The sequence below is a fragment of the Thamnophis elegans genome, chromosome Z (assembly GCF_009769535.1).
Source record: "Thamnophis elegans isolate rThaEle1 chromosome Z, rThaEle1.pri, whole genome shotgun sequence".
NCBI lineage: Eukaryota > Metazoa > Chordata > Lepidosauria > Squamata > Colubridae > Thamnophis > Thamnophis elegans.
In genome coordinates this window covers 81,336,764-81,364,424 of record NC_045558.1, presented here as the reverse complement: position 1 = coordinate 81,364,424, position 27,661 = coordinate 81,336,764, and the positions used below count along the sequence as shown (strand labels likewise).

General features: G+C 35.9%; 1 protein-coding gene across 2 annotated transcripts in view; it reads left to right on the top strand.

Moving 5' to 3' along the window:
- Positions 1-27,661, top strand: part of DDC (dopa decarboxylase) — a 65,287-nt gene that overhangs the window by 17,448 nt on the left and 20,178 nt on the right. For both annotated transcript variants that reach the window (XM_032236739.1, XM_032236738.1), the window contains 7 exons: positions 1,650-1,769; positions 4,435-4,569; positions 13,004-13,147; positions 17,861-17,927; positions 20,594-20,688; positions 26,007-26,074; positions 27,004-27,080. In XM_032236739.1, coding sequence (XP_032092630.1) covers positions 1,650-1,769; positions 4,435-4,569; positions 13,004-13,147; positions 17,861-17,927; positions 20,594-20,688; positions 26,007-26,074; positions 27,004-27,080 — 706 coding nt within the window. The remainder of the gene's footprint in view (positions 1-1,649; positions 1,770-4,434; positions 4,570-13,003; positions 13,148-17,860; positions 17,928-20,593; positions 20,689-26,006; positions 26,075-27,003; positions 27,081-27,661) is intronic.

Genomic DNA, 27,661 nt, shown 5'->3' with positions numbered 1-27,661 from the left:
CATGAAAGAACTAGTTTCTAAAAGCTACAATTACTACATATGCCTTTTATTTAAAAAGTGTTAGATATCTATGGATTTTTGGCGATATTTTCTTCTCACAGAAGCCACAGATCAGCTACATGGCTTTCAACAATTTAGTTTTCACTGAAGTGGTAGATTATGAGAGAGCTGTACCATTTCAATACAGGTAGTCCTCAATTTATGAACACAATTCAGCCCAAAATTTATGCTGCTAAGTGAGAAATTTGTTTTACGACTTTTCTTGACACATTTGTTAAGTGAATCACTGCCGTTCTTAAATTAGTAGCACAGTCAGGGGTGGGTTTCTCGCCCCGTTCCAACCGGTTTGGTTGGAACGGGGCCGGCGGCATCCTCGTGCATGTGTGCAGTGCACGCATGCGTACTAGCATCTGTGCGATGCTCCAGCTGCTCCTGGAGGATCGCGCAGGCGCTGTATGCATCCTGCGCATGCGTGGAAGCTCAGAACTCGTCAAAACCAGGTAAGAAACGCGGGCGGGCGGGTGAACCCTTCGGCGTTCCCGGAAGTTACTTACTTCTGGGTTCGCCGACCAACCGGTTCGCGGGGACCGCCGCGAAGCGCCTGAAATCCACCCCTGATCACAGTTGTTAACTGAATCTGATTTCTCCATTGACTTTGCTTGTCAGAAGGTTGCAAAAGCTGATCCCATGACCTTGGGACACTGCAACCTTCATAAATGAGTTAGTTGTCAAATATCCAAATGTAAATCATATGACCATGGGGATGCTGCAATGGTCATAAGTGTGAAAAACAGTCATGTCACTTTTTTCAGTGCCATTGCAACTTTGAACAGTTAAACAAATTGTTGTCAAGGATTACCTGTACAAATATAGGGTTTAACACAACTGCATGTACAAAAGTGTTTCCTTTGCATAAAATAAAAAACCTAAAACTCTCAGTAGTTTCTATTCTAGGCTACAAACTAATCCCTACAGTATATCTATGTGGAAACAGTTTCCTATAGGAAGACTTGTATCAGAGAAGATGAAAACCAGAACATCTGTTATTAGGCTGCCTCCATGGCAACCTTAGATCAGACGGAAGCAATATTTTGGAATATGTCCCTAACAATGATTATGAGGGTAATTCGGTCTCAGAATATTGAAAGCTGTATAAAATTAAGCAGTATTCTTTCCGTATTTAGCTCTTCTAACTGCCTTTTTGAATACTGATAGTAATCATATAAAGAAGATTACCAGTGAGAGAGGTTCTTGTATACTCAGAAAGACATACTTACCTCTCTCCCCCCTCTCTCCCTCCCCCCCTCTCTCTCTGTGTGCGTTTGTGTGTACATATACCTGCATACTCAATTATATGTATATGTATAATAGCTTGATAAGGTGTGATTTCAAATTTTGATATGCTTTTATCTACAGTTTAAAATTGTATTAGGAGAATGAGTTAATATACCTGTCGTATGTAGTAGTTACTCAAATGGATCATTAATTATCACTTTTTTTCACTCACAAATTAAGTAACGTTCTGAGTTATACTTGAATCATCCATGCTTCAATTCTTTTTTATTCTGTGCACTCTTCTGAAATGTATAAATATCTAAATAAATCACTGGAGACTTTTCTTTCCTTTTTACCATGTTTTCCCATTCTAGGCATCAAGCCCAGCTTGTACCGAATTGGAAGCAGTCATGCTGGATTGGCTAGGAAAGATGATCAATTTGCCTCCACAATTTCTGGCTGGGAAAGATGGAGAAGGAGGTGGGGTAATCCAGGTAATTTAGAATATTTGCTGCTGAATTTGTTCTGTATTGTATCTAAAGTGGATAGAATATTATATTGTATACATTGTCATATTATTTCTTTTTAAATATAATATTGTCACTTTCTCTCTTTCTGATTCAGTTACCAGAATATTTCAGAATTCTGTCCAAAACAGAATTATTACACAAAGTGAAAAAATATCTAAAGATTTTTGGGGTAAACCCAGATTTTGCAGTGATGGAGAAAACATTATAAAAAAATATATTAAAAGGAATGCTTAGAGAGGTCCAGTGGCTATTTGGAGGGAAATGAAATCCAGATCAGATAGAAAAGGGAAATAAAAGACATATCTGGGAGCACAAAGAGGAGTATTTTAAGGATAAGTCTACATCAACATTATTTCATATGTCAATTTTATTTGATATAGTTCTCTGGATTGCAGGTATACTTGAGTGTGTGTAAATTAGGAATGGAACAACTATGACTGAGCCATGGTTTTAAGTTCACTCATCAGTTGTTATTTTGGCTTGATTGACAAGGGGTGTAATTTGTCAAAATATGAAGGGCCAAAAGTTTTAATTTAACACCACTAACTCAGTGCTAAATACACTTCTATTTATTGAAATCAGTTTATTAAAATTCTGTGTTAGATTATGACTTAAATTATTAAATTCTTCTAAATTTAGTAATTCAATTCAACAGCCTGCTAAATTATCATTATGGAAGTAGATCGGTATCCACTGTTTAAAATGAATTTGTAGAAGTTTGTATTATGATTTTTTTTCTTCTGTTTAATCATGTCTGATTATCGAGAGTTTGCTTGGAGGAGTTCCTGCAGTCTTCTTGGCAATATTTTTCAAAAATGGTTTGCCTCCCTCCTCAAGCTGAAAGAAAGTAACTGGCTCAAGGTCACCAGCTGGTTTTGAGCCTAAGACAACAGTAGAATTCCGTTTCAAACTGATGCCTACACCAAATTGGCTCTCGATTATTATCTGGCAAAGTGTAAATTGTCATGCCATAATTATGACTCTCCCTGTATCTTCAGATTGAGATGCCAATGCATCTCAAACTATAGACGCTGATGAATAATGAAATCAGATAAATATATGAAATCCAAGTTTCAAATCCTGGATTTGCTTACCTCTAAGTCTGGCATGATTTCTACTTTTAGTACTTCTATCTGATTTGTTCATATCAATCATAAATGAATAAATAAATTCACACATGATTTTTCTGTGCCTGATTACTGCATTTTTGATAAGTGATAAAAATGTGAGCTGACTGAATTATTCTTTAATTTCCCATTCACACATACAGTTACCTTTTGAAGTTTCAGTAATCAAAGGACTGTGCATATGTAAATGAGTCCTAAAACGTTTTGTTACCCAGTTCATTACATGCAAATGTGATATTCTTATGAGGATAGTGCCCAGTAGAAAAATATCAATCTCATACTGGAGCCACTTACAGATTCCTTCTTTGCTATTTTGTTAAATGCTTTTGTGCTTCTTTGTATTTTTTTCATGTCAGCTGAAGTTTTAGAGTTTTGTATTTTAACAAAGTTATAAATGAGCCTTGCCAGACATTGAATCTTCTGCAGAAATATTCAAACATCTTTTCTCTAGCTTTACATTATAGTGCCATGTATTTATATGTTATATTTATAAAAACTTGCAAAAGTATCTTTTGTGCTGATGATATGGGACATTTATATCTGTTTATTAACTCATTTTTAGTGACAATACATGATTGCCAGTAATTGTAGATGTTATTTTCATTGTTTATCTTTAAGACAGAAGGAGAATGGCTTAAGGACTCTTCTGCTATTATCAGAGAGGAAGCAATTTGTGCAGATGGTTTTCTTTTTCCACAGTCATAATAACAGTGATAGAAACAGGAAAGGACATGTGAAACATGGGTTTTATATGAAAACTGCCAACCTTTCCTAGATTTAAACCCAAATGATTATTTGCACTATTCGCTTATGAAAATTGGTGCTTAATTACAGCTGAAAGGATAAATCAATATGAAATCATTGCCTGCTACTTCAAATGTGCCACTTGAAACAATTAAAGATGAAAGAAAATGTCTGCCGGGGGCTTTATTTGGCAATATATATGCCGGCTCTTGAGTCTGTTCACCATAGTAACCTATGTTTGTAAAGAAAAATGAAATTGACTGTCCTCTTAGTATTTGTCATTTTAAAAAGCAAAGTTACTCATAAGCGCCTTCAGCTTTTTTTGCATTGTCATTTTATTAGGGGTGCATCCATATTTAAGAATGCAACCCTGTTAATTTTAGTTAACAATATTCTGATTTAGAAAGGTGAAATAAGATGGATTCTGTCCTTAATTTAAAAAAGATCGCTGTATAATATTGCTTTTGCCTCTTTGCTGTTTTTTCCCCTCAGGCTGTCTAAGAGCACTTTCACATAAATGTATTTACAGCCTATTGACATCTAAAGCAAGCATGGATGACACACTGTGTTGCATACATTTGTGTCAGGAAGAAAGAATTCTTATTTGATTAGACCATCAAGATGATGTTGCTGTTGTGTGATTTTCAGTACCATCAATTGTACTATATAAGCAATACCAATGCAGTGGATACTCCTTATTAATTTAGGACAATTTTTACTGGATACTCTTATCCAACCTGTCCAATTTTCCATCACAGGGAACTGCCAGTGAAGCTACTTTGGTTGCCATGCTGGCAGCTCGAACCAAAGCAATCCATCGTATTCAGTTAGACAATGAAAATCTGACTCAGGGAGAAATTATTGGCCGACTGGTAGCTTATACTTCTGATCAAGTGAGTACATTATTCCCTGCATTACTGTAGATATGGAAATAAAATTATACATAATACTCATTCAACATAGATTAAAATTTCATTAAGATGTCATGCCTTTCATTTTCAGGTTGATTTTTCAAAATCATTCTCAATAATGCAGATAGTTGACAGACAAGCAATACTTTTGATAAACATAAATTTTGATAAAGATACATTTTGGTCAAAAATTAGCAGTGCAGGCTGAATTGTGTCCTGAATCAATATTGGAGAACTGTGGCATTTACAGCTGATCCTTGGTGAGCCTTGGAGGCAAAGAGCAGCAAGAAACAAGCATCTTAATGCTTTGAAAACACTTGTTTAGTCCGATTTGGATTCTGGTGCTATTTCTGTCTTTTCCACCCCAATTCTAATTTTCTGTAATGCCACAGACTATCGGTGTCATACCATCTATGACATTTTATAATATGACTAAATTGCTTAAACCCTTCTCCTCCTCCTGTACTCCACCTGGGACCCTGCACTTGTCAGAATACCTCAGCTAGCAGGTCCCAGTCAAGTAATCTTATTTCTCTTCTGACATTTTATTGGAACTGATTCATCTATATAGGCAATAGGACTTGTTAACTAAAAAAAAAAAAATAGTTTCAGTAAGTGAAATCAATGTAAATTACAAAAGTTCACTTTAGTGAATTATGTCTTCAATTCTTTAAAAGATTTCTCATGTTATAGTTATTTTATGGATTTATATATTTTTGTAGTATGTCAGTATTGCTGTTCTGTTCTGTTTCCCTCATTGATTCTAATTGGAGGTTGATGGTAATTTTTTATTCATTTTGGGATATACATCAGTATCATTATATGAACAGTGAGGCATCTTGGTATAATTCATTTAAATACAAATAATTAATAATATTACTATTATTAATAATATTTGTTTACATTAATGATACTTACGTAATTGTGGTGTTTATATATGTATTTGTATTAGCGTGTGTTCATTGTTTAATTGTTCAGAGTTTTTGTGCACTATTCTAATAACAATCCCATGGGCACGCATGCATGTAAGGGGAGGGGCGTATGCAGGGGGCCATGCGTGAATGCAGGGGGCCACAGGGCACATGCGGGAGCTGCAAATGCATATGTGTACCATGCACATGCTAGGGAGTACATTGCAATTTGGAGGTTCTGGCATGCACACGCTTTGGGCACTCAGTCTGGAAAAGGTTAGCCATCACTGGTCTAGGACCTCAGAAAGCCAGCTTGGAAACCATTTGCTCAATCCTAGTGTTGGTCCTCAGGGGAATGCAATAATTCTTTGTGTTCCACAGCTAATCAATTAGTTCCATTTAGGTAATCCAGGAAGATTTCCAAATGTCTCCTTAAGTTCACTCTGTCAGTTCAGTCATAGATCCTGGCATTTCAAAGTACCTTTCTTTAAATGCCTTCCATAATCTCCAAGTTAAACCTCAAATAACCATGAAGGAGAAAGATATAGAACAGTAGATAGCACAGCAGTCCTACAGGTATTATTTATTTCCACTTTTTTCCCTTTGTCTTAGCAATACTTCCCAAGGTTGTAGGAGTTTAGTATATATTCCATTCACCAGCAGGTGCCTTCAGCTTGAATTTCAACGTCGCACCAAATCTGACAAATATTTATTTCAGTTTTTTGCAAATAGTACATATTCAGACAAATAATTCCAGCATTTTAAAATGCCTTACCAAAATATCTAATCTTTCTATATTTTAAATATTTTGTGCTTTCCCTTTTGTTCCTTTTCTTTTGGGTCTATAATTTTTCTTTCTGTAATTATTTGCCACTTCAAAGAGTCTCTTTTCCAGCTTTTATTTTCTTTGGGGTTAAGTTGTAGGTAAAATAAATAATCTTCTCACCCAGTTCATCTATACCTCTCTAACATATTCTTTGTTTCTCCAGCTGCTCCAGCTTTACAGAAGCCATAATAGCTGCCTCTCCTCTTCATTGTTAAATGGGAGGGAATCCCTGGGTCCAGTTGGAGAGCCACTGCTCTCCATAACCTGCAGGGTGCCTCTCCTTTCTTCATCACCCCAACAGGGTGAGTTTAAACCCTTGGAGGCCCCTCCAATGAGGAAGATTTGGTGCAAGTTCACAGAGCCCCACTTCTTATGTCCGATCTTGCCATGATGTCAAACCAGAAGTACTGGAGGCATGTTATTCCTGTAGTGTGAGGGACATGCTGCAAGGGTCAGGGAGGATGTGTGGGGATGAATGAATAATAGGCAAGTAAATATTTCTGAAGTTTATTATTATTTTTATCTATCTATCTATCTATCTATCTATCTATCTATCTATCTATCTATCTATCTATCATATATATATATATATATGTGTGTGTGTGTGTGTGTGTGTGTTTGTGTGTGTGTGTGTGTGTGTGTGTATTTGTGTATGTATGTTCCAGCATAACTCTGGAAAGCCTGGAGCAATTTCGACCAAACTTGGTACACAGATGAATTACCCTTTGGAAACAAATATTGTGTGGGTAAGACATTTCTAACACTGTTAAGACGCAGCCTGTTGTGCCTTAAAATGGCATCTACTGTACTGCCTTAAAATGGCTTCTACTATACAGCGCTCTGGAGTTACCATAATAATAGCTTCACAGTACTCCACAATGGGGCTCCCTCTGGTAAGGGGGAAAATCCAACATTAGAAAGTGTGGCAACATTTATGGAAGAAAGGTTGGGATAAATAAATACCCGGGTAGCGCTGGATTATCAGCTAGTAATAAACAAAAAAAAACCTTTTTAATGTATATACTTTTTCTTGAAAATCTTAACTGTTTGTGAATTGATAGCTTTGAAAAAATAAGCTCTAATGCTTAAGGTTACAAAAAAGTGTATTTATGCAAGCTTTTTTCTTACTTTGTAGCATCCCTGAACTTTCAATGTACTATTCAAGTATATAAAAAAATAGTTTGCATTGTGTTTGCATTGTGAATTCAGTTTAATTAAAATTGTAATTTCTGTATGTACAAGAGAACTACATCACATTTATGCATTTACAACTTTCTCCCCAAAAACTGGGGGAAATCACCTGCAAAAATGCATTTACTAGGAAAATACATACAAAACTATGCAACTTGAATGTCAGGAGATTCTTTTGTCTACACAAGGATTTGCTGTAAGATATTTTTGACCTTTTAAAGTAGTCTGTGAAGCAAGAATCAAACAAGGGAGGAGGGAGAGAGAAGGCAACCTTAGGAGAAAAATGAGGTCTGACAAGGAAGCAAATTCCTGGAACAAATGTCAAATAATTCAAGCATATGTTTCATCCTCTTTCCCTCCAAAGTTTTTTTAGGACAACAATGATAAAATAATAATAAAACCACCCTACTTGGAACAGCTTATATCCTCCGATGTTACCAACAATTCCTAGGTATTTGGTTAGGACTCAAGCTATTGAGCTACCAACCAGCTCCAAAGGCTGTGAATCTCACCAAAGATTAATAAAAGAACAACAACAACAACAACAACAACAACCTGAATTTACCAGACTTGAACATTCTGCTTCTACAAAAAACCACCCTACTTGGAACCGCTTATATTCTCCGATGTTATCTTAACAGTTCCTTGGTCCTTGGTTAGAACTCAAGCTGTTGAGCTACTAACCAGCCCCAAAGGCTGTGAATCTCACTAAAGATTACACTTTGACTTTGATGCAAAGTCTGCATCTGGCATCATCAGAGGATTTTTCAATTTTGGCCAGGATTAGTGACTCTGTTTCTTTCTTTAATGTACTTGTTGTTAACCATAACCAAGTTTGTTCACTGTCCACTTTATCTTTTATTTTTTCCAGAAATTGGCCATGCAGTGCTTTATTCTGCCAACTCTCCATTCTTGATTTTATCACATCTTTTCTGTATTCTTGTTTCGTCTGTTGGGCCTTCAGTAATTTTTGTTCTTTACTTCGATTAATAGATGTTCTTGACTTTCATTATTATTATTATTCAATTGTATCACAGCGGCCAGTTGTTTCGCCGGATTTGGCATTGGTTACTAGTCGGGCCCCACCCAGGGGCCTAGGACGTCGTAATGTATTTTCGTAATATGCGTGCAGATCCAAGCAGTGCGGCTTTTTGCATTTGACTGATGGTGATTTTGTCAATTTTTAACTGTTTTAAATGTAATTCCAGTGCTTTTGGAATAGCACCCAGTGTGCCAATTACCACTGGAATTACCACTGCTGGTTTGTGCCATAGTCGTTGAATTTCAATTTTTAAGTCCTGGTATCTTGCAATTTTTTCATGTTCCTTCTCGGCAACCCTGCTATCACCTGGTATTGCGATGTCTATGATTGTGACCTTATTTTTCTCAACCAGTGTGATGTCTGGTGTATTATGCGCCAGTATTTTGTCGGTTTGTATACGGAAATCCCACAAGATCTTGACCATCTGATTTTCTGTGACTTTTTCAGGCTGATGTTCCCACCAGTTTGTTGCTGTTTTAATATTATAATTTTTGCACAAATTCCAATGGATCATTTGTGCTACTGAATTGTGCCGCAATTTATAATCAGTCTGCGCGATTTTTTTACAGCAGCTGAGTATGTGATCAACAGTTTCGTCAGCTTCTTTGCAAAGTCTGCATTTGGCATCATCAGAGGATTTTTCGATTTTGGCCTTAATGGCATTTGTGCGGATAGCTTGTTCTTGCGCAGCCAGGATTAGTGACTCTGTTTCTTTCTTTAATGTACCTGTTTTTAACCATAACCAAGTTTGTTCCCTGTCCACTTTATCTTTTATTTTTTCCAGAAATTGACCATGCAGTGCTTTGTTCTGCCAACTCTCCATTCTTGATTTTATCACATCTTTTCTGTATTCTTGTTTTGTCTGTTGGGCCTTCAGTAGATTTTTGTTCTTTACTTTGATTAATAGATGTTCTTGACTTTCTTTTAAATAATCAGCCAGTGCATGTTTTTCTTCTTCAACTGTTTGCTTCACTTGTAATAATCCTCTGCCACCTGATTTTCGGGGCAGATACAGTCTATCAGTATCACCACGTGGATGTAAACTGTAGTGCATTGTCATTAGTTTCCTGGTTTTTCGGTCCAAAAGGTCCAAATCAGCTTGTGTCCAGTTAACTATGCCAGCTGTGTATCTTATAACTGGTATTGCCCAGGTATTTATGGCCTTGATTGTATTTCCACCATTCAATTTAGATTTCAAAATTTTCCTAACTCTGTTGGTGTACTCTCGTCTGACAATAGTTTTTACTTCTCCATGCTTGATGTTATCCAACTGCAGAATGCCTAAGTATTTGTAGGCTTCATTTTCTTTGCATTTAATTAGTTGGCCATTGGGCATTTCAATTCCCTCAGATGCAGTGATTTTGCCCCTTTTTATGGATACAGTGGCACATTTTTCCATGCCAAACTGCATTGAAATATCGGTGCTGAATACTCGGACTGTATTTGTCAATGATTGGATTTCTATTTCTGACTTTCCATAGAGTTTCAAATCATCCATATATAGTAAATGCGAAATTTTTTCAGCTTTTTTGGCTGTTTGGTAGCCTAATTTCATTTTTTTTAAGATTACTGATAGTGGGATCATTGCGATGATGAAGAGAAGAGGTGAAAGTGAATCACCCTGGAAAATTCCTCGCTTGATGTTAACCATTCCGTAGCTCTCATTCCCTACTGCCAACTCAGTTCTCCATTGTTTCATTGCCTTTTCAGTAAAGGATGTAATATTTTTGCTAATGCCAGTTGTTTCTAAGCATTTTATGATCCAACTATGTGGCAGTGAGTCAAATGCCTTTTTGTAATCAATCCAGACCATATTCAAGTTCGTTTTTCTGTTCTTACAATTTTCTAATATCATTTTATCAATTAGAAGCTGATCTTTTGTTCCCCTGCTCCTTCTTTTGTTGCCTTTTTGCTCTACTGGCAAGATGTTGTTTGTTTCCAAATAATCCATCATGTTATCTGCAATAATGCCTGTGAGTAATTTGAAGGTTGTTGGCAAGCATGTTATTGGTCTGTAATTTTCAGGTGTTGTTCCTTTATTTGCATCTTTCTGAATCAAGTATGTTTTTCCAGTTGTCAACCATTCATCAATTTGGCCCTTTTGTAAAATTTCATTCAGTTGCCTGGCCAATATTGCATGTAAACTGGTCAGATATTTGAGCCAGAAACCATGTAATTGGTCCTTTCCAGGTGATGTCCAATTCTTTACCTTTTTAACTCGATTTTTGACCATCTCAGTTGTTATTTCTAATACTTGCATTGTTTGTTGCCAATGCTTTTCTCAAAGTCATGTATCCACTTTGCTTCCTTGTTGTAGTCCTTTGCATTTTCCCACAATTCTTTCCAGAATTCAACTGTGGCCTGTTTTTCTGGTTTTTCACTTTTGGTGTCACCATTTACATTAAGACTTTGATAAAAACGCCGTTGGTCTGATCGAAATTGCTGATTTTGTTTATATTGGATGATTCGTTCCTCATATTTTTCAATTTTTCTAGCTGTTGCTGTTATCTGCTGTTTTACAATCTCTACAGCTTCATTGATGTTTCTTGTATCCAATCTATATCTTCTGATTAGCCGATCTATGGTTTTGTTGTTTTTAAGCCGTTGCTCATGCATGTTCTTTAAGTTACTAGCATCTGCCCTTAATTTTTTGACTTTTTGTTCTAATCGGATTTTCCACTTTGGCTTTGATGCTTTTTCTGTTGTATGACTAGGTACTTTAATTTTAATGCCTAGTTCATTAGTGACTATTACAGCTGCGCTGTACATTAACTGGTTTGTTTCCAAGATGGATCCCGGTTCAATTGTTGAAAACACTGCATTAACCATTTTCATGATAGGGGCCAAAATTTTCTTCGGCACAGTTTTTAGTGATGGTAAACGTTGCCTTTCCTCATTAAGCAGAAAATGCTCCATGATCTTATCCTTCAATTCTTTTTGTTTTGAGTTAGTTCATCAGTTGGTTCAGTGATAACTGGTTCTAGTGGTGGTGATGTTATTTCCTCCCCGAGAGCTTCTTCTGGGAGTTCTACTATAGTGTCTTTAGTTGTGTCTTGAATATCAGTTATTTCCGCTTGTGATATTGTTTTTTGGGTTTTGCAATTTGCCTGAATTTCCTCATGTTCAACTTCACTAAACACTTTATTCCGTATAATAAATCGCCTTTGATCTGCTAGTCGTTGTTCACTAACATTTGAATCTGGATATTGTTGTTTCCATAATTCATACATTCGCTTTAAATAGCCTCTTTTTTCTGGCTCTGAGTTGTAGTAACAGGCCATTATGGCACGGTTTTCATCTGCACTATATTTTTGTCGTTTTGTTGGCTGGTCCACTTGTAGCCCACTTGTCGACGGATGTCCAGGGACCCCAACATCCGCCGCGGCCCTTGTTAACCCGCGCGACGACCGATGCGGTATGGAATTCTTATTTGTTTTTTTCACCATATTGTATGGGTTGGCGGGGGTTTTTTTACGGGACCAGATGCCAACCTGATCCCAACCTTCCTCCTTTCTCATCCGGGCTTGGGACCGGCAATGGCGGAGTTATTATTATTATTATTATTATTATTATTATTATTACTGTTATTATTATTCATTTTTGGTAGGACCCTAAAGAAATATAAATATCTAAGTTCACACAACTTGTTTTTGAACTAATTGTGGACATTATATTACCTTTACTTCAATGTTTTTTTATATAGTGCTTTATTTCCATATTTGGAATAAGCATGCATTTTTTTTGGATCAAGAGTCATGCTATTACAAGATGATTTTAGTATTCAGATTTATCCATTGGATTCTATTTTCTGATTCCTATTTTACAATAATGCCATGATGAATTTAATTTTAAAATTATATTTTAAATCTTACCCTGAATTTCTTAACATTTTATTTCCTTCTCATTAAGTGACATATCTTCACATAAATTATGTTTATATTTTATGGCTAGCAGCCTGAAGTAGTATATTTCTGTTTTAAAAAGCAATGTACCTAGAAAGGGGCATAGATTTAGTATTTTATAGCTGTAGAACATCAGGTGAGTTTCTTGAAAAGGTAACAAATGACATTATTCAAAGAAATTATACTCAATACTTAAGAGTAACACTTTTTTCACACATAGAAACATTATTATACATACAGATATTTGAAACATAGAGTATGATTTACTAGCTCATTAATTGTACTGTACTTTGTATTGTTTAAATTTATTGATTGGTATAATAGTAAAAAAAAATGGTACAATTGGTACATTTGGTGCTTAAGTAATGTTATAATTACCAAATAACAAAAGTGTAGGATTGTGCATAATATTTGTTGCTGTTTATTATTTTTCATTTACATTAGCAAGATTTGATTATATCGACTAGCAATTGTAAAATATTTTTGAGCACCTAATTGATACACAATTTAAATTTTAGAATAAACTTTATCCCACTTCATGCAGGCTCATTCATCAGTTGAAAAGGATGTCTTGATTGCTGGAGTGAAAATTAAACAAGTTCCCACAGATAACTCATTTTCTGTCCGTGGGTCAACTCTAAGAAAAGTTATAGATGCAGATAAAGCTGCCGGTCTTATCCCATTCTTTGTGAGTACTAATATCCCAATTTTTGTTATTGTACAAATAAGATTACTGGTGGTTAAGTAATCTGATGGTCTATGTTTTAAATCATAGTAGCTATATTCAGTCATAACATCTATAGTAAACACTTTTTGGTAATTTCATGGACATGGATATTTTTGGCAATATGAAGTTAGTTTACTACTGCCTTCTTCTAGGATGTTTTCAACTACCCAGTCTAGCCAAAACTTCTATATTTTTTGGATTTCTCATCCATTTAAGTCTGAAGCTATTTAAAATAATTGCCACAGATAATTTATTCCCAAAGGAAAAAGAAGGCAGCTAGTTCAAAAACTGGCAGTCTAATATTATTTTCTTATTAGTTAAGCTGATCTTTTAATTACAGCTGATACAAAATGTGATGGGTGATGAGTGTTTCCTGCCATGTTTGGGGGAACACACTGCTTTGGAAGCTATAATGGTTACTTCCAGATACAATTCAAGCTGCTTGTTGCCATTTTTAAGGCCTTAAAGATCTAGTTATTTCTGAGACTACTTTCTCCTAAGTTGATATATTTATCTGGTTAGATTAAAGAAGCTCAACTCCCTCTAAATCCTGTCTAATTGAGGATGACAATTAATTGATGAGGAGCTAGGAAATTGTCATTTTCCCAATGCTTGCTTCAGAACTTAATCTATATGGAGATTTTCCTTTTGATGTCTTCCCTCTTGAGTTTCAGAAGAGCACTGAAGACTTGACTTTTTCCATCTGGCTTAAGCATTTCTTCTTAAGGAGGAAGAAAAATACCCTGGCAGTCTTCTAACCAGTTGTTTAGAAATAGGTAACCTGGTAGTATTCTGAAATCTTCATTATTAGACATCAAATAAATTAAAGCTAGAATCCTATTTAGAATTATTTACAACATGCCTTGTTGACCACAGTGCCATCTTGTTAATGTATATAATGTACAATTATAATAGAACTTCAGATAGAAAGGCTAATGTTTTTACAAGTCAAAGGCTGCCCTAGGAAAGTGATACAATTGCAAGGCTTATAGACAGAGGTACCTTAAAGTATGGTCAGAAAGCCAAGATGGCTGATCATCAAACACAAAATGGTTGGAGCCTTGATTCCACTGGCCACCATATTGACTTTTTTTTTAACATTGTCTGCAAATACCCTTGGGCATGGAAGGGAAGCAGGCTACATTGGGATTGCTAATGTTTCTTAATTTTTTAATGGATCAAAATTATTTTTTTAAACACTGAAGTAACCTTATTAGCTTCATTACTAGGTTTTGAAAGTCATAAAAAGGTTCAAGGGTGGCTACTGAAGATGATTACAAACCCCTACCTTGGTGCATGTGTTTCCTGGCGTTTTAAATATAAATAATCAATTGAGGCATTAACCTTTTATGATCTGTGACTTGTTTTCCTGAAATTGCCTGTTCACATTATGGATATAAAAATATGTGTATTATAAGGCTCATCTCAAGCTTTACTCTTTTACATTATTTTATGTTTTACAGCAATTTAACATGGGTTTTTTTGTGGTTTTAAAAGTTGTTATACTACAGCATTTTTTTCTTTACAATTCTGAATACATCTGATCCTATTCTTAGGATTCTAAATGCTAAACACCTGGTTGGTTGTGGTCATTGTGTTATACAACTGACTGCTTAGTTCCCAAAATAAGAGCAACAGTGCTGTGTTTAAAGATGGAAAGTCTGGAGTGGCCTGTAAGCTGTCTGAACAATTTTCAAGGGAGACAATATGTCCCTGTTCCAAATGTGATTACACTGTTGTAATGGGGATTTCAAATTGGGTTAAATGCAGTATTAGATCTCCCTCATAAACAAACCAGCTGCTGTTAGCTTGAGTATCTTTTGAGAATTGAAATAAGGAGATTTCAAATTGCTTAGAAAAGGCATTCATAACAATGATGCAGCAGAGTTATATCACAGGCCACCATCTTCTTTTATAATAGCAAAAAGCCAGAATGAATTACTGGGATTTATGAATCTCTGCATGTAAATGATACTAGGACACAGAGACAGAGATGCTATATCTTTAATCTAACCATCAGCAATACAATGAGTATTTGCTATGGCTTTTATCACCCAGAGATACATATCCTGGTAACAACTAATATGCTTAGTCATTACGCTGCCATGCAGCAATGGCAAAATATGTAAAGCCTTAATTATAAAGCTTCTTATTTGTAAAGTTACTAAGGAGGAGAAAAGCAATAACTACGGGCCAATGAAGTCAGTTGGTAAACTGCTATTTATAGCTTTTATACTTACATTGAATAAATGAATGTCATGAGAATAAATAGTGATAAGTGAACCCTTTTTCTTTAATTGGATTTACTCTGTAGCTTTATTTTAATGATGGTGTAGTTTTTGTTATGACAATATGGATCACCTTATAACCATAATTGAGATATAAAATTGCATTAGGGTAAAAAAAATCTAGGTTTGTGTAGTTTGTGTTTTAAGTATGTACAAAGTAATTTTTGGAAAGATCATGACTTGAGTATCATATTTAGATGTTCATGACTTATTTTATTGGTAACATAACTGTGCAAGTTTTCTATATATATCATTATATTTGAAAAGATTTGAAATTGTTTTTCACAATGGTTCTATTCCTCTTTCTCTCTCGGTGTATAATATAGTTTTTCTTTGAAGGGACGCAAGGCAGTGTCATGGTTCTTTCTTTTGTAGTTCTCAACATCCCCATAGACAGGCACAGTAAATGCCTGAGACAACCTAAGAAGATACATTTGAACCTGAGTCCTTTACAGAAACAGTAAAATTATTTTCAACATTTCCAGAATCCAAAATTAATGAAGCTGTTGAACGTTCTGCAAAGTTATTCTGTGCACTGTGCTTTTGGCTGGTGACAATATTTATCAGGAAATTTTAAGTTCCAGGATTATTCCAAAGCTAACTGCTTTTGGTAACTTTGCCCCAGTGTGGCTCTGAAGGAGTCTTGGCATAGATTAACTGCATCAGTCAAGACAAAAAATACATCCCTTTTTGGTATATCACTAGAGGGTTGGGAAAATCCCCTTTACCTCCATCTAATTAGGTACTAATTCATGTTTGGGAAGAATATTTTAGAGAGCTACAGTATATACAGACCCTGACTCTGTAACCAATGAGAGCCAAATAAGTTTGGACCAAACCCCTTATTGGCCTCCTGTCACAGCAGAAGAGGCATCCTGGCTTATTGGCTGATCCCTCAAGGCTAATAAGGCACCAGGCGCTGACAATATTTTGCAAGAAATAATTTAAAAGAATGCCAGTTGGTGGACACCTCTATTAGCAACTCTTTTTACATATATAGATAAAACGGGCCATATGCCAAAAGATTGGGGATTAGCAATCATTATTCCAATCTACAAAAAGGGTAACAGAAATGACCCAGGCAATTATAGGCCCATTAGTCTTCTGAGTGTTGTTAGTAAATTGTATACCAAATACCTAAATTATAAATTTCAGGATTAGATAATTTCAGGGGGGATAATCAAAGATGAACAAGCTGGATTTAGAGAAGGAAAGTCAACAGTGGATCTTATCTTAGTATTATACCATCTGGTCCAGAAATCACATTTTAAAAAATCCTCTCTTTTTGTAGCCTTCCTTGACTTTAAGCAGGCCTTCAGCTCAATATCCAGAAATACCCTCTGGGAGAAATTAAAACTCACTACTATTGATAAACGCTTCCTCTATCTCATACAAAAAATGTATGCCAATTCCACCTTGAATGTGAGATGTAACCCTCGAGGGACTTTATCTGGCCCAGTAAGGGTACAAAAAGAAGTATGGCAGAGTTGTATTCTATCCCCCTTCCTTTTTAACTTTTACATCAATCTCTTGATCAATCTTTTGCACTGACCTATACTCTCCTAACTTGGCACAATATAAAATCCTGATACTCTTATATGCCAACGCTGCTGCTGTTATCTCCCTAATGCCCATTGGACTGAAGAGACCAATCACAGCAACATTTGACAAATTGAAAAATTTAGTTTTCACTAAAAGACCTATTGAATACTCTTGGAAAATAGGTCATAATTTAGAACAGGGGATTAGACTAGAAGACATTCTAATTCTGTTATTCTGGTATGTTATTATTTACAAAGAAGCTTCCTGAAGGACCTCAAACGTATGCAGAACTCCTTCACCAGGAAACAAATGTCAGAAAAATATTATACAAAACCAAAAATACAAGTTGATATCAAGAAATAAAAGTAAAAAGTTAAAATTATTATCTGCAATAAAATTTATCATGTACTAGTCATCTAAAAATAAAGGTCTCCCTGTGCAGTCACATCTGACTCTAGAGAATTGCGCTCATCTTCCTTTTTTAAGCCAGCTTTATCTGAAGTCGTTTCTGTGGTTATGTGGCCAGCATGACTACAGGCCAAGAATACTATAAACTTCCCACCAAAATGGTATCTATTTAACTACAAGCATTTGCATGCTTTTGAACTTTTAGGTGTGCAGGAGGTACCTACAGATAAGCTTTTGTTAACTGAAAATGTTTTGTTGTCTCTGATAAAATATGCCTGCATAATCATAGAACACCCTAAAATGGCTGCATGAAATTAGATTACTGGTTTTGTTCCAATCGTGAATATACTGAATGTTATGTTTATCGATTGTGTATTATCATCACATTAAATGCTATTTTTAAAATGTCTATTTTTGTTGTTTTTTGGATTTGCAGTTGTGTGCAACTCTTGGAACTACAACATGCTGCTCCTTTGACAATCTGCTAGAACTGGGTCCCATTTGTAAGTTAACAAGTGATCATTTTATCTGAACACTGAAAATCTGCTTTTGGTATGTCTTGTCGTATTGTATTAAGCTCTGTGGAGGCTTAGTAGAGTTCGAGTAAGAGACCAGCTCAGCAGAAAAACTTTGCATTCTTGCACAGTTTTATCAGACAAATACATTTTTGGCATCATTTCTAAATCTGGTTGAATTTTTTAGCTGGAAAAAATGTATTTTACTCATTTTTATGCCACCCAATCTCAAATCACTACAATATTTTAGCGCTTATATGTAAACATTAAAAAGCATATATGAAAATAAGAAGTGTAAAATCCTTTGAACTCTAGAAGTATGGACAAAACAGATCAGTACTCCACTCCCTCCTAAACTGGAGGACAATAGTATCAACTCTAACAGCAGTTTGTTCCATGATGAAAGGTCCAAGAAAAAAAAATATGTCATTGATGTATCCACGATGAAGCCTGCCAAAGATTATAGCAAATCTGTAGCAAACTGTGAAGGAGTAGGCCTCACTGAAGGTATCGTGAGTCTAGCTCTATGCAGCCTTATACCCCAAATTGAGAATTTTGGATTGAGTTTGGAAAACAAGGGACATGTAGAAGAGCTGTTTCAACACAAGTGTGATGTAGACCTCCAAGGTGTCACATTCTTGGTTAGCTATAATTCATCTTCAAGGGATGTCTTGTAATGAAGTCACCATTGTCAGATTTCTTTCCTTATCTTTTTTCTAGATAAGGGTGCAGCTGATTTATTAATTGAAACTAATAAAATCCTCTTTATCTAAGCAGTGCTTGATCCAGGAAGATTGTGATCAGAAAGGTCACTGGCAGGACAAGTTACTAGACTAAAATATAAACTGAGAACAAACACCACTCTTTACTAGCACTGATGTTTCCTAGTTTGAATAATGAAACATCTGCAAGAAAACAACCAAACTCAGAGAACACCATTTCAACACTAGAGCTAAAAATATTATTCTTTATTGATTATTTGGAGATCAGTATGATTCTCTCCAGGAGTCCAGGTATTGTCTGAATGCCCCTATATCTACCTGCATAATGATATTTTATAAAAATGACCAGTGATCAAGGAAAAGGGGATAATATACAGTCTGTTATGGTAGAAGATACATAAGAAATTAACAAAAGCATTAAAAAACCATTGAAGAACGAGGATCCCAATCTAGAACAGCAGCATCAGAAGATGAGGTGTGATTTAATGCCTTTCATATTGGTCATTAACTAAATATTACCCATGATGTAGAAAGTATTGAACCCAATGAACCTATAGCATGCATGACTTCCATAATATTTTTTGATATAATCTTTCCTCTAAGTGGTAAATTACAGGTTCTGTAGATTACTACATTCTTGCTAGGCAGCCTTGGAACATTATAGAAATAATTTATTTTCTATCTTAAAATAAGAAGCTTGTTGCTGAGGCTACCCATGAAATATATATAATAATTGAGGGATGGGAAGGCTGCGGAAAAAGCAAACAGTGAGCAATCAGAAGAGCAGAAATGTTTTCAATAGGATTATATTCCCTGAAAATGTATTCCATCAGGAAATCAACAGCCGAGAAACTTCCATAGCCAGTGGAGAATGGTCCAGATAATCCTTTTTTGTGTGTAAAACTTCAGATATTATATGACTGTTATTGTTTGGTACCATTCCCCAAAAGAGACATTAAAGACTGGTCAATAGTTGTTAAGAATTAGTAGTACAGTATTGGGTATACTTCAAGGGATGCAGTGGCTCAGTGGCTAAGATGCTGAGTTTGTTGATCAGAAAGGTTGGCAGTTTGGAGGTTCTAATCCCTAGTGCCGCGTAACGGAGTGAGCTCCTGTTACTTGTCCCAGCTTCTACCAACCTAGTAGTTCAAAAGCATGTAAAAATGCAAGTTAAAAAATAGGGACCACTTTGGTGGGAAGGAAACAGCATTCCATGTGCCTTCAGTGTTTAGTCAGGCCAACTACATGGCCACAGAGATGTCTTTGGACAGTGCTGGCTCTTCAGCTTTGAAACAGAGATGAGCACCACCCCCTAGAGTCGGGAATGACTACCACATATGTGTGAGGGGAACCTTTACCTTTACCTTTTATAGGGTATATTTCAGGACAATTGACAAAACTTTATTGATTTATTTATACTGTTTTTCTTAGACAGCTGCTTCTATAATTCATGGATAGAATTCAGATTAAGTTGATTATAATTAACTTTCTTGAAATTTATGGGAAATAAATTAAATAAATTATATCTAATTGCCTCAGGGATTTCAAAGGCTCACTTTAGGAGTAGTAGACCTTCTCCCTACTGTCAAGCTATTGTACTTTGTACCTTTCATTGCACAAACTGATGTTTGTACTGGCAGAAAATGTATTTTTCCCAGTGTTCATCCTGATCATTTTCCTATAGCCTTCAATCAGGCTTGTCACTGGGTGGTGGTGTCCTAATTTTGGAAGTGAAAAGTATATTTAGCAAGACCATGGATTAAACCCTCCCTTTCTGACTGTCATCATCCGGCATGCCAACTGCATTAAGACATGGCTAGTTTTGTGTCTCTCTTGTTTTATGTGCGGCAACTGCCAACTGATCATTCTCCCCACCTTGGAAATAATTTAATTAGGTAAAAATATATTGCATCTAAGATATTTTTTCCCTAGGTAATGAGGAGAATATTTGGATGCATATAGATGCAGCCTATGCTGGGAGTGCTTTCATCTGCCCTGAATTTCGTTACCTTCTCAATGGAGCAGAGGCAAGTCGAAGTCCTATAATTCAGAATGTAATACAACCGGACCATTTAGCTGATGCTTTTACAGTCACATAAGACATTGTTTGGTATTAACATCAGTGTTCCCAACATATCATCAGTGATTCTTAACAACTTGACCCACAAATGAAGTTAATTGTCCACAGCAAAACAATGGATTGCTTTGACCTCCGCCCAATAGAATGGTAGGAAAGTAGGTCCTCCGTGGTATAGAAATGCCATACTGTCTCTGATGCAGATAGAATAATGGCAAAGAAATTTTCCCCCATAATCCTAACCCATAAATTCCAGCTATGGTTTTACCAATTAAGCTGATTGGACTCTTGGGGCAAGAAAGAGGGTCAACTAAACAGACTATACACTAATCAGAATTTTGAATATAAGTCTCTTTCAATAAACAGCCTTAGTAAAAAAATATGTGGGTAATTTCCTAGAACAAGAACACTGGGATGATCTCTATCAATCCTGGTATCACTTTAGCTATTGTAAGAAGGGAATTAACAAGTACTAGGGGAGATGATATATCAATTGTCAGCCTACACTGACCCATCACTCAACCATAACAGTATATATTCAATCCTAAAAGACACCTGAATGGACTATTTAATAAATGAGGTTGCATTCCTGTAGCCCTGAACTCCATATCCAATCTGCATTCCTTATTGCAGAGTAATATTGCTGAAACATCCCTTCCCTCTTTTCTCTAACCTAAACCTTTATAATGTGGCTTTTAAAATTTAAAATAAAATCCTGGATAACACAGTGGAGACTGTTACTGTATTAATATTATTCAGGATATTCTTACCCAATGGAGGGCAGTGCAATCTCTCATCCTTGAAGTAGAAAAAAGCATTTTTTGTTGCAGAGAGTGATCCTTTGTTGTGTTTATGTGTTGTGTATGTGCATGCATGTATGAGTGTTTAAGAGCATGGGTATGTCTGTGTCTATATATCTGACATTCTCCATTTGCATTATTTTGGTTCATATATTTACATATGTATAGCCTCTACCGATTTCCTAGAATTGCAGCAGATGCAGGAATAATGGATTTCACATTTGACAGGAATGTTGTCTCTATTGGTTTTGCTCCAAGACCTTATTATCAGTTAAATATATTCTATATCTTTTAGCATTGGAAAAAAGAGATTCAGGCTTCATGGGTATCTTTCACACCTGCTTCTTGACTGGGATACACAAGATCTGCTAAAAGTGATAGAATGGTACTTTGGCACTCATCATTAATTGATTCTGGGAGGTGCAATAAGTACCAAAAATGATGAGTACCAAACAAAATTTGGTACTTGTAATGAATCACAAGGCAGCTGACATAGACAAGTCCTAGCTTGTGCATTGAGAACCCAATTGAGTACTGAGACAAAGTTTGGTTTCAAAATGTGTTGAGTATGAAATTCAATGAGTTACAAAACAGATGTGTATCAAGAAACCATTGCATCTAGATAATGAAAATGTGGTCTTACTGTAAAAAAGACATGTAACTGGTGGAGAACAGATAACAAGGGAGATGTGCTCCTTCTTCCCTTGACTATTTTTTTTGCTAGGACACTTCATTAATAAAGTGTTTAACAATTGTCAGAAATTGGCATGCCCTGCAGTCCCTGGGCACTGCTTTCCTGGCAGGGGTAAAATCAGATCCTTTCACACTGTACTCTCTCCCATACTGGCCAGGTATTTCAACTGCTCTCTGGCTCAGAGACCTCAGAGCAGCTGCTAGCTTGTGAAACCAGGAGGAAAGGGAATCAGGGGAATCTGTTTCATATTTGTTAGTATTACATGCAAATCCTAATATGCATTATTAAAATTTAGGTGACAGGGAAGCAGTAGGTTGTTGGGAGATTTCTAAAGAAATGCTGAGAAATATGTTTCTCCAGGGGGTTATAATAAAATCCCTCAATTTATCTCTTAGCTGTTTTCTTTATCCTATTTTTAAAACAGGGAGCCAAGATTTAAAGCACTAGACTTTTGTTTGAAAAGAAACCTGAGAAACATTTAATAGACGGGTGGGAGATAGCTTGTGTATGGTGCAGAGGCAGCTTGTATATGGTGCACCCATCATCCCTTGCTGTCAGCTAGGCTACTTTAAACATTAATTCAGTGCTCTTTTCAAAGAGCCTTACGTTCATGTTTTTAAACAGTGAAAATGCTTTTCTTTCAGAAGAATAGTAAATATCAAAGTTTAAAAGTAGCTCCTCAAATAGCATTCTTTGGGGTTGACATGGTGAAATAGAATTTCTCCTGTTTCTCCATGCTTTTTCTAGAGCATCTGTTGGTTATTTCTTGGGATGGTTAAAAAAAGCTGGCAGATGATTTCTCCAGTTTTCCTGGGACCTTGCTCAATTCTGGCAGCTTCCTGCCAAATCTGGTAGGAGTGATAAGAGGATCTGGGGGAGACTGCTTTTTGCCCTTTACCAATCTTTCCACAAAACTCTCCTGCCAGATTGAGGAAAGGCCTCTCCTTCATTGTCTTGGTACTAGGCCATCTCAGAATCCATGGGCATAAACTTCTATTAAAATTTGCTGCTTCCCCTATCTCATGTTAGGGAATAGTTTATCCTTACTGGTGAGTAATCTTTCCCTTTTCCTACATATTCCTCATCCTGTCCAGATCCAGGGGGCAGCAGAAGAGTCATTTGAAAAGTTATGTGTGTACCTGTCTGAGAGGTTCTCTAGTGAGAACTATGCTACATAGAAAGAGCCAAGGTGGCACAGTGGTTAAATGCAGCACTGCAGGCTACTTCAGCTGACTGCAGTTCTGCAGTTCGGCTGTTCAAATCTCACCGGCTCAGGGTTGACTCAGCCTTCCATCCTTCCGAGGTGGGTAAAATGAGGACCCGGATTGTTGTTGGGGGCAATATGCTGACTCTGCAAACCGCTTAGAGAGGGCTGAAAGCCCTATGAAGTGGTATATAAGTCTAACTGCTATTGCTATTGCTAAATGTCCTTTTTGGCTGATAGTTTAAAAAACTCCTTTGTAAATAGTATAAAGTAGTCACAAACCCTTGGATATAGTTGTGTGTTTCTGTCTTTTTTGCCAGCACCATTGCACGTGACTGAGCCATGATCCTAAAGGAATCATAAATCAAGACCCCTTTGGGACTTTTATTTGACTACAGGAAAATAGAAATGAAACCAACTAACTAACCAAGTTCCTTTGATGTTCTTTCTATTCAAAGGAAACAGCAAAAATGAAGTGATGAGCAAGGCTGGCTTTCCTTTTTCAATAGCCCTAGAACTATAGATTGATACTGTCAATTTATTTGAAATACATAATTCCATTTAATTACCATCTTTCCTACCTGCATTTATTTGAAAATCAAGGTAGAAAAGTTCTTGCTTTGTTTCTTCAGTTCACAACAGAGCATGGGTGAGAAGAATTTGTTTAACATTTCGTGTGTAATATTTTTCTTTTATATTCTTCCCCCTTTTCAATAATGCCTAGCTACTTTCCCTGTGCTTCCTTAGATAAAGGCAATGCAATTTCCTGGGCTTCTCTTCAGCTGTCAGATAAATTCTATGTCAACAGAAGAAAAAAACAATATTTGGAGAAGGTCAGTGCCTACTGGCTACGGACTAATAAAGAAAAAGGAGGGGGAAAGCTAACCTGTAAAGCATCTCTTCTTTTCATTTTATCAGCAAACAAAGCCCACCGTAATTTCCTGGGTAGGTTTTATTGGCTTTGGAAGGAAATGAATCATCACTTGCAGGGTAACACAGCATTTTTCAGGGTAGAAACCATTCAATAAGTGTGAATAAATTTCCTACTTCTACTATTACTCACTATTCCTACTTCTACTATCTACTCACTATTCCTATCAAATAAGTTAAAGCATTTGTTTTACATAACCGCACAGTAACCTGATCAAAAAACCTTTAAGATGCAGGGAAAGTCTAGTATTTCCAAACTTTTCCTTTCAACAGGAGTTGCTGGGTCATATCTCTAGGTCTTTTGCCATTCTTAACACCATTGGGATGAAGTGAGGACAGTGTGCCAATTCACATAGCATTAGCTGGTGGTTATATTTGGTCTATAAAATTAAGTAATTTTGTCAAATTAGTCCAAGAATAATCTTTATTAATTGTGTGAAAAAAGCCAATTAGGTATAGCAGTTAAGGCACCGGCTATAAACCAGGAGATTCTAATCCTGCCTTGGGCATAAGACCATATGGATGATTTTGGGCTAGTCACCCTCTCACCCCTAGAAAGAGACCCAATACCACTTCAGACAAGTGGCTATCCATTTTCTTCTTAAAAGCCTTAAATGATGGAGCATCCACCACTTCTGAAGGCAGAAGTGGTTAGTTTTCTCACTGTTAGGAAATTTCTCCTTAATTATGGGATGCTTCTCTCCTTGACTGGTTTCCAACACTTGTTTCTTGTATTGCTTTGGATAATAAATTGACTCTCTTTTTTGTAGTAGGCCCTCAAATATTATATTGCCCCATATACATTCTAGGAGGCTTTGATTCTTGTTTTTCTGCATTTCTATAGATATATACCGGTAGTGATTTTTTACATATAATGCAACTCTACCTCCTCTTTTGTAAGGTCTGTTTCTTTTGAATAGTTTATATTCTTCCATCAGTACATTTAAGTCATGAGTTTCATCCCAGTAAGTTTTGGTAAATGGCAACTATATCATATTTGCCCACAGTAATTGATGTTCACCTTGTTTTCCCCCAAACTTTGAGCATTTGCACATTAGGCATTTTGAGTCCTTTAAAGCTGACCTTGGGTATGTTTCCTATATGTCCTATTTTATATCCTATTTTATAGTTTTTCTTCCTTCCTATCACTCCTTACCTGATTGTTTGGTTGTGTTGAGGTTTATGCTTGTGAATAGGTCCCAAATATCATAAGGGTTGGTCACTCCCCCCCCCCCCAGTTTTAATTTAAAGCCCTTCTAATAAATTGAGTCAGTCATTTCCCCAATACATTCTTCCTGGTTCTTGTAAGGTGCAGCTTATCCCTTGCTAGATGTCCTTCATGTAGGTAGTGCAGACCATGTAGATAATACTGACCATTCATGTAAGTAATACATGCATCTTTTATGTAGGTAATGCAGACAATTACTACAGTCTTCATTATTTTTATGCATAACTCAGGATGGTGAACATACTTAGTAATCAGGAAGGATTACTATTTTTCCCACAGCAACGCCCTTGCTGAGTTGGAAATTCAAAGAGGTCTTTGAACATACCAATATTTATCGCATTTTAAAGAATGACATTTTGGAAACTATTTCAGGTCATCCTATAATAGTTGATCTGTTTTCTTTTTTTGGTAGTATGCAGATTCATTCAACTTTAATCCTCATAAGTGGCTCCTGGTCAACTTTGATTGTTCAACTATGTGGTAAGAAGGAATGCAAGAATTATTAATAGTGTTATCACATGACATTTTTCTCTAAAGGAGTATGATAGTAGGCAGACTTATATGGAGTTTCTATGTGCCATTACTCTAATTTACTCTACTGGTTTTACCAATTGATTGCTCCCGCTTGGTTGCTTAGATCAAAAGTGACTCAACAAATTTTAAAACAAGCTGCTTATCATTCAAAGTAGTTCAAGATCCCTCTTGCCTCTTCTGAGTTGCCTCTTCTTAAGAAGGAATTGCATGTATTCAGACTCACTCTTCCTAGAAAAGCAAGCCATAGGGTTAGTTCCCACATTATGATTTTAAAAAAACACAATCCAGAAAAAGAATTTCCACAATTTGTTGATATGTTTCCATTGGCATAAGGAATCAAGAGAACATAAGATAGTATGCATTTCATTCTGGCTCATTCATGATAAAGAAAGCCTTGTGCAGACAGAATTACAATTTTTAGCAGAAATCCCCCATTCACTGTGTTAATCCAGATTCTATATGATGTATTACTCTATTCCCAGAATATACTTGAAATTTTAAAGGAAAGCATGCAAAATACATGTTACAAAGTGTTTACTAATGGTTAGGATATATGTAATGTCATATTTAGGTTTGTTACATTCAATATTTATAAGATAAGGAGATTGTACATTTACGTGACTTAAACACTAATGAATTCATTAATCTTTGTAGTTAATTCTTTTTATTTTTTAGAACTGTAGACTTGGAAAGGATCCTAGAAATTATCTAAAGCAACTCTAATTAATTAATGAGATCAAAGTTTAATCTCCAGTTAATACTTCTCCATTTATTAATCTGAATTGATTTAAACTTATATCTCTATTTCTAGTTTTAATAGAAATAGGTAAACTTTTAAATAAATCAGTGACCATCTATATTCAATATTGGTGCAGGGTGAAGAAGAGATCGGATTTAACATGTGCCTTTAAAATAGATCCTGTTTACTTGAAGCATGATCATGATGAATCTGGTAAAGTGCCATTAAATAATAATAACAATTTAATTTTTCTTAATGTAAATAATCTTGGCCCAGTTTAATGAAGTCATGTAAGACAATGAGAGTTAACAGGATTCACAATATTTCCCTACTGTTTCTGTTTGATTTCTCTCATTATTTTTGAGAGGTACTGAATTGCACTGTCATTGAATTTTGAAGTTTGCACTCATAGTTTCGCGTTTTGAATAATCAAAGGAATGGACAATAAGTAGCATATTGTCAAGATATTTGAAAAGCATGCTAGACTATGGTGGATTCCACCAAATGGAGTTTTAGACTCAGTTTAAAATGGAGAATCTGTACTCAAAAATCTGAATCTAAAGCAGCTATACAAATATTTGTTCAGTTTTTTCCTAATATAGTTAGTAAATATTATTTTCTAAGCTTTGAACTTTCTGAAAGATATTTATTCAGAAAAATAACAGAGTTGGGAGGGACTTTAGAGGTCTTCTTTTTCAACCCACTGCTCAAGTAGAAGACCCTACGCTATGTTAGACAAATCACTATCCAATCTCTTCTTAAAAACTATCAGGGTTGCAGCATCTCCCACTTGA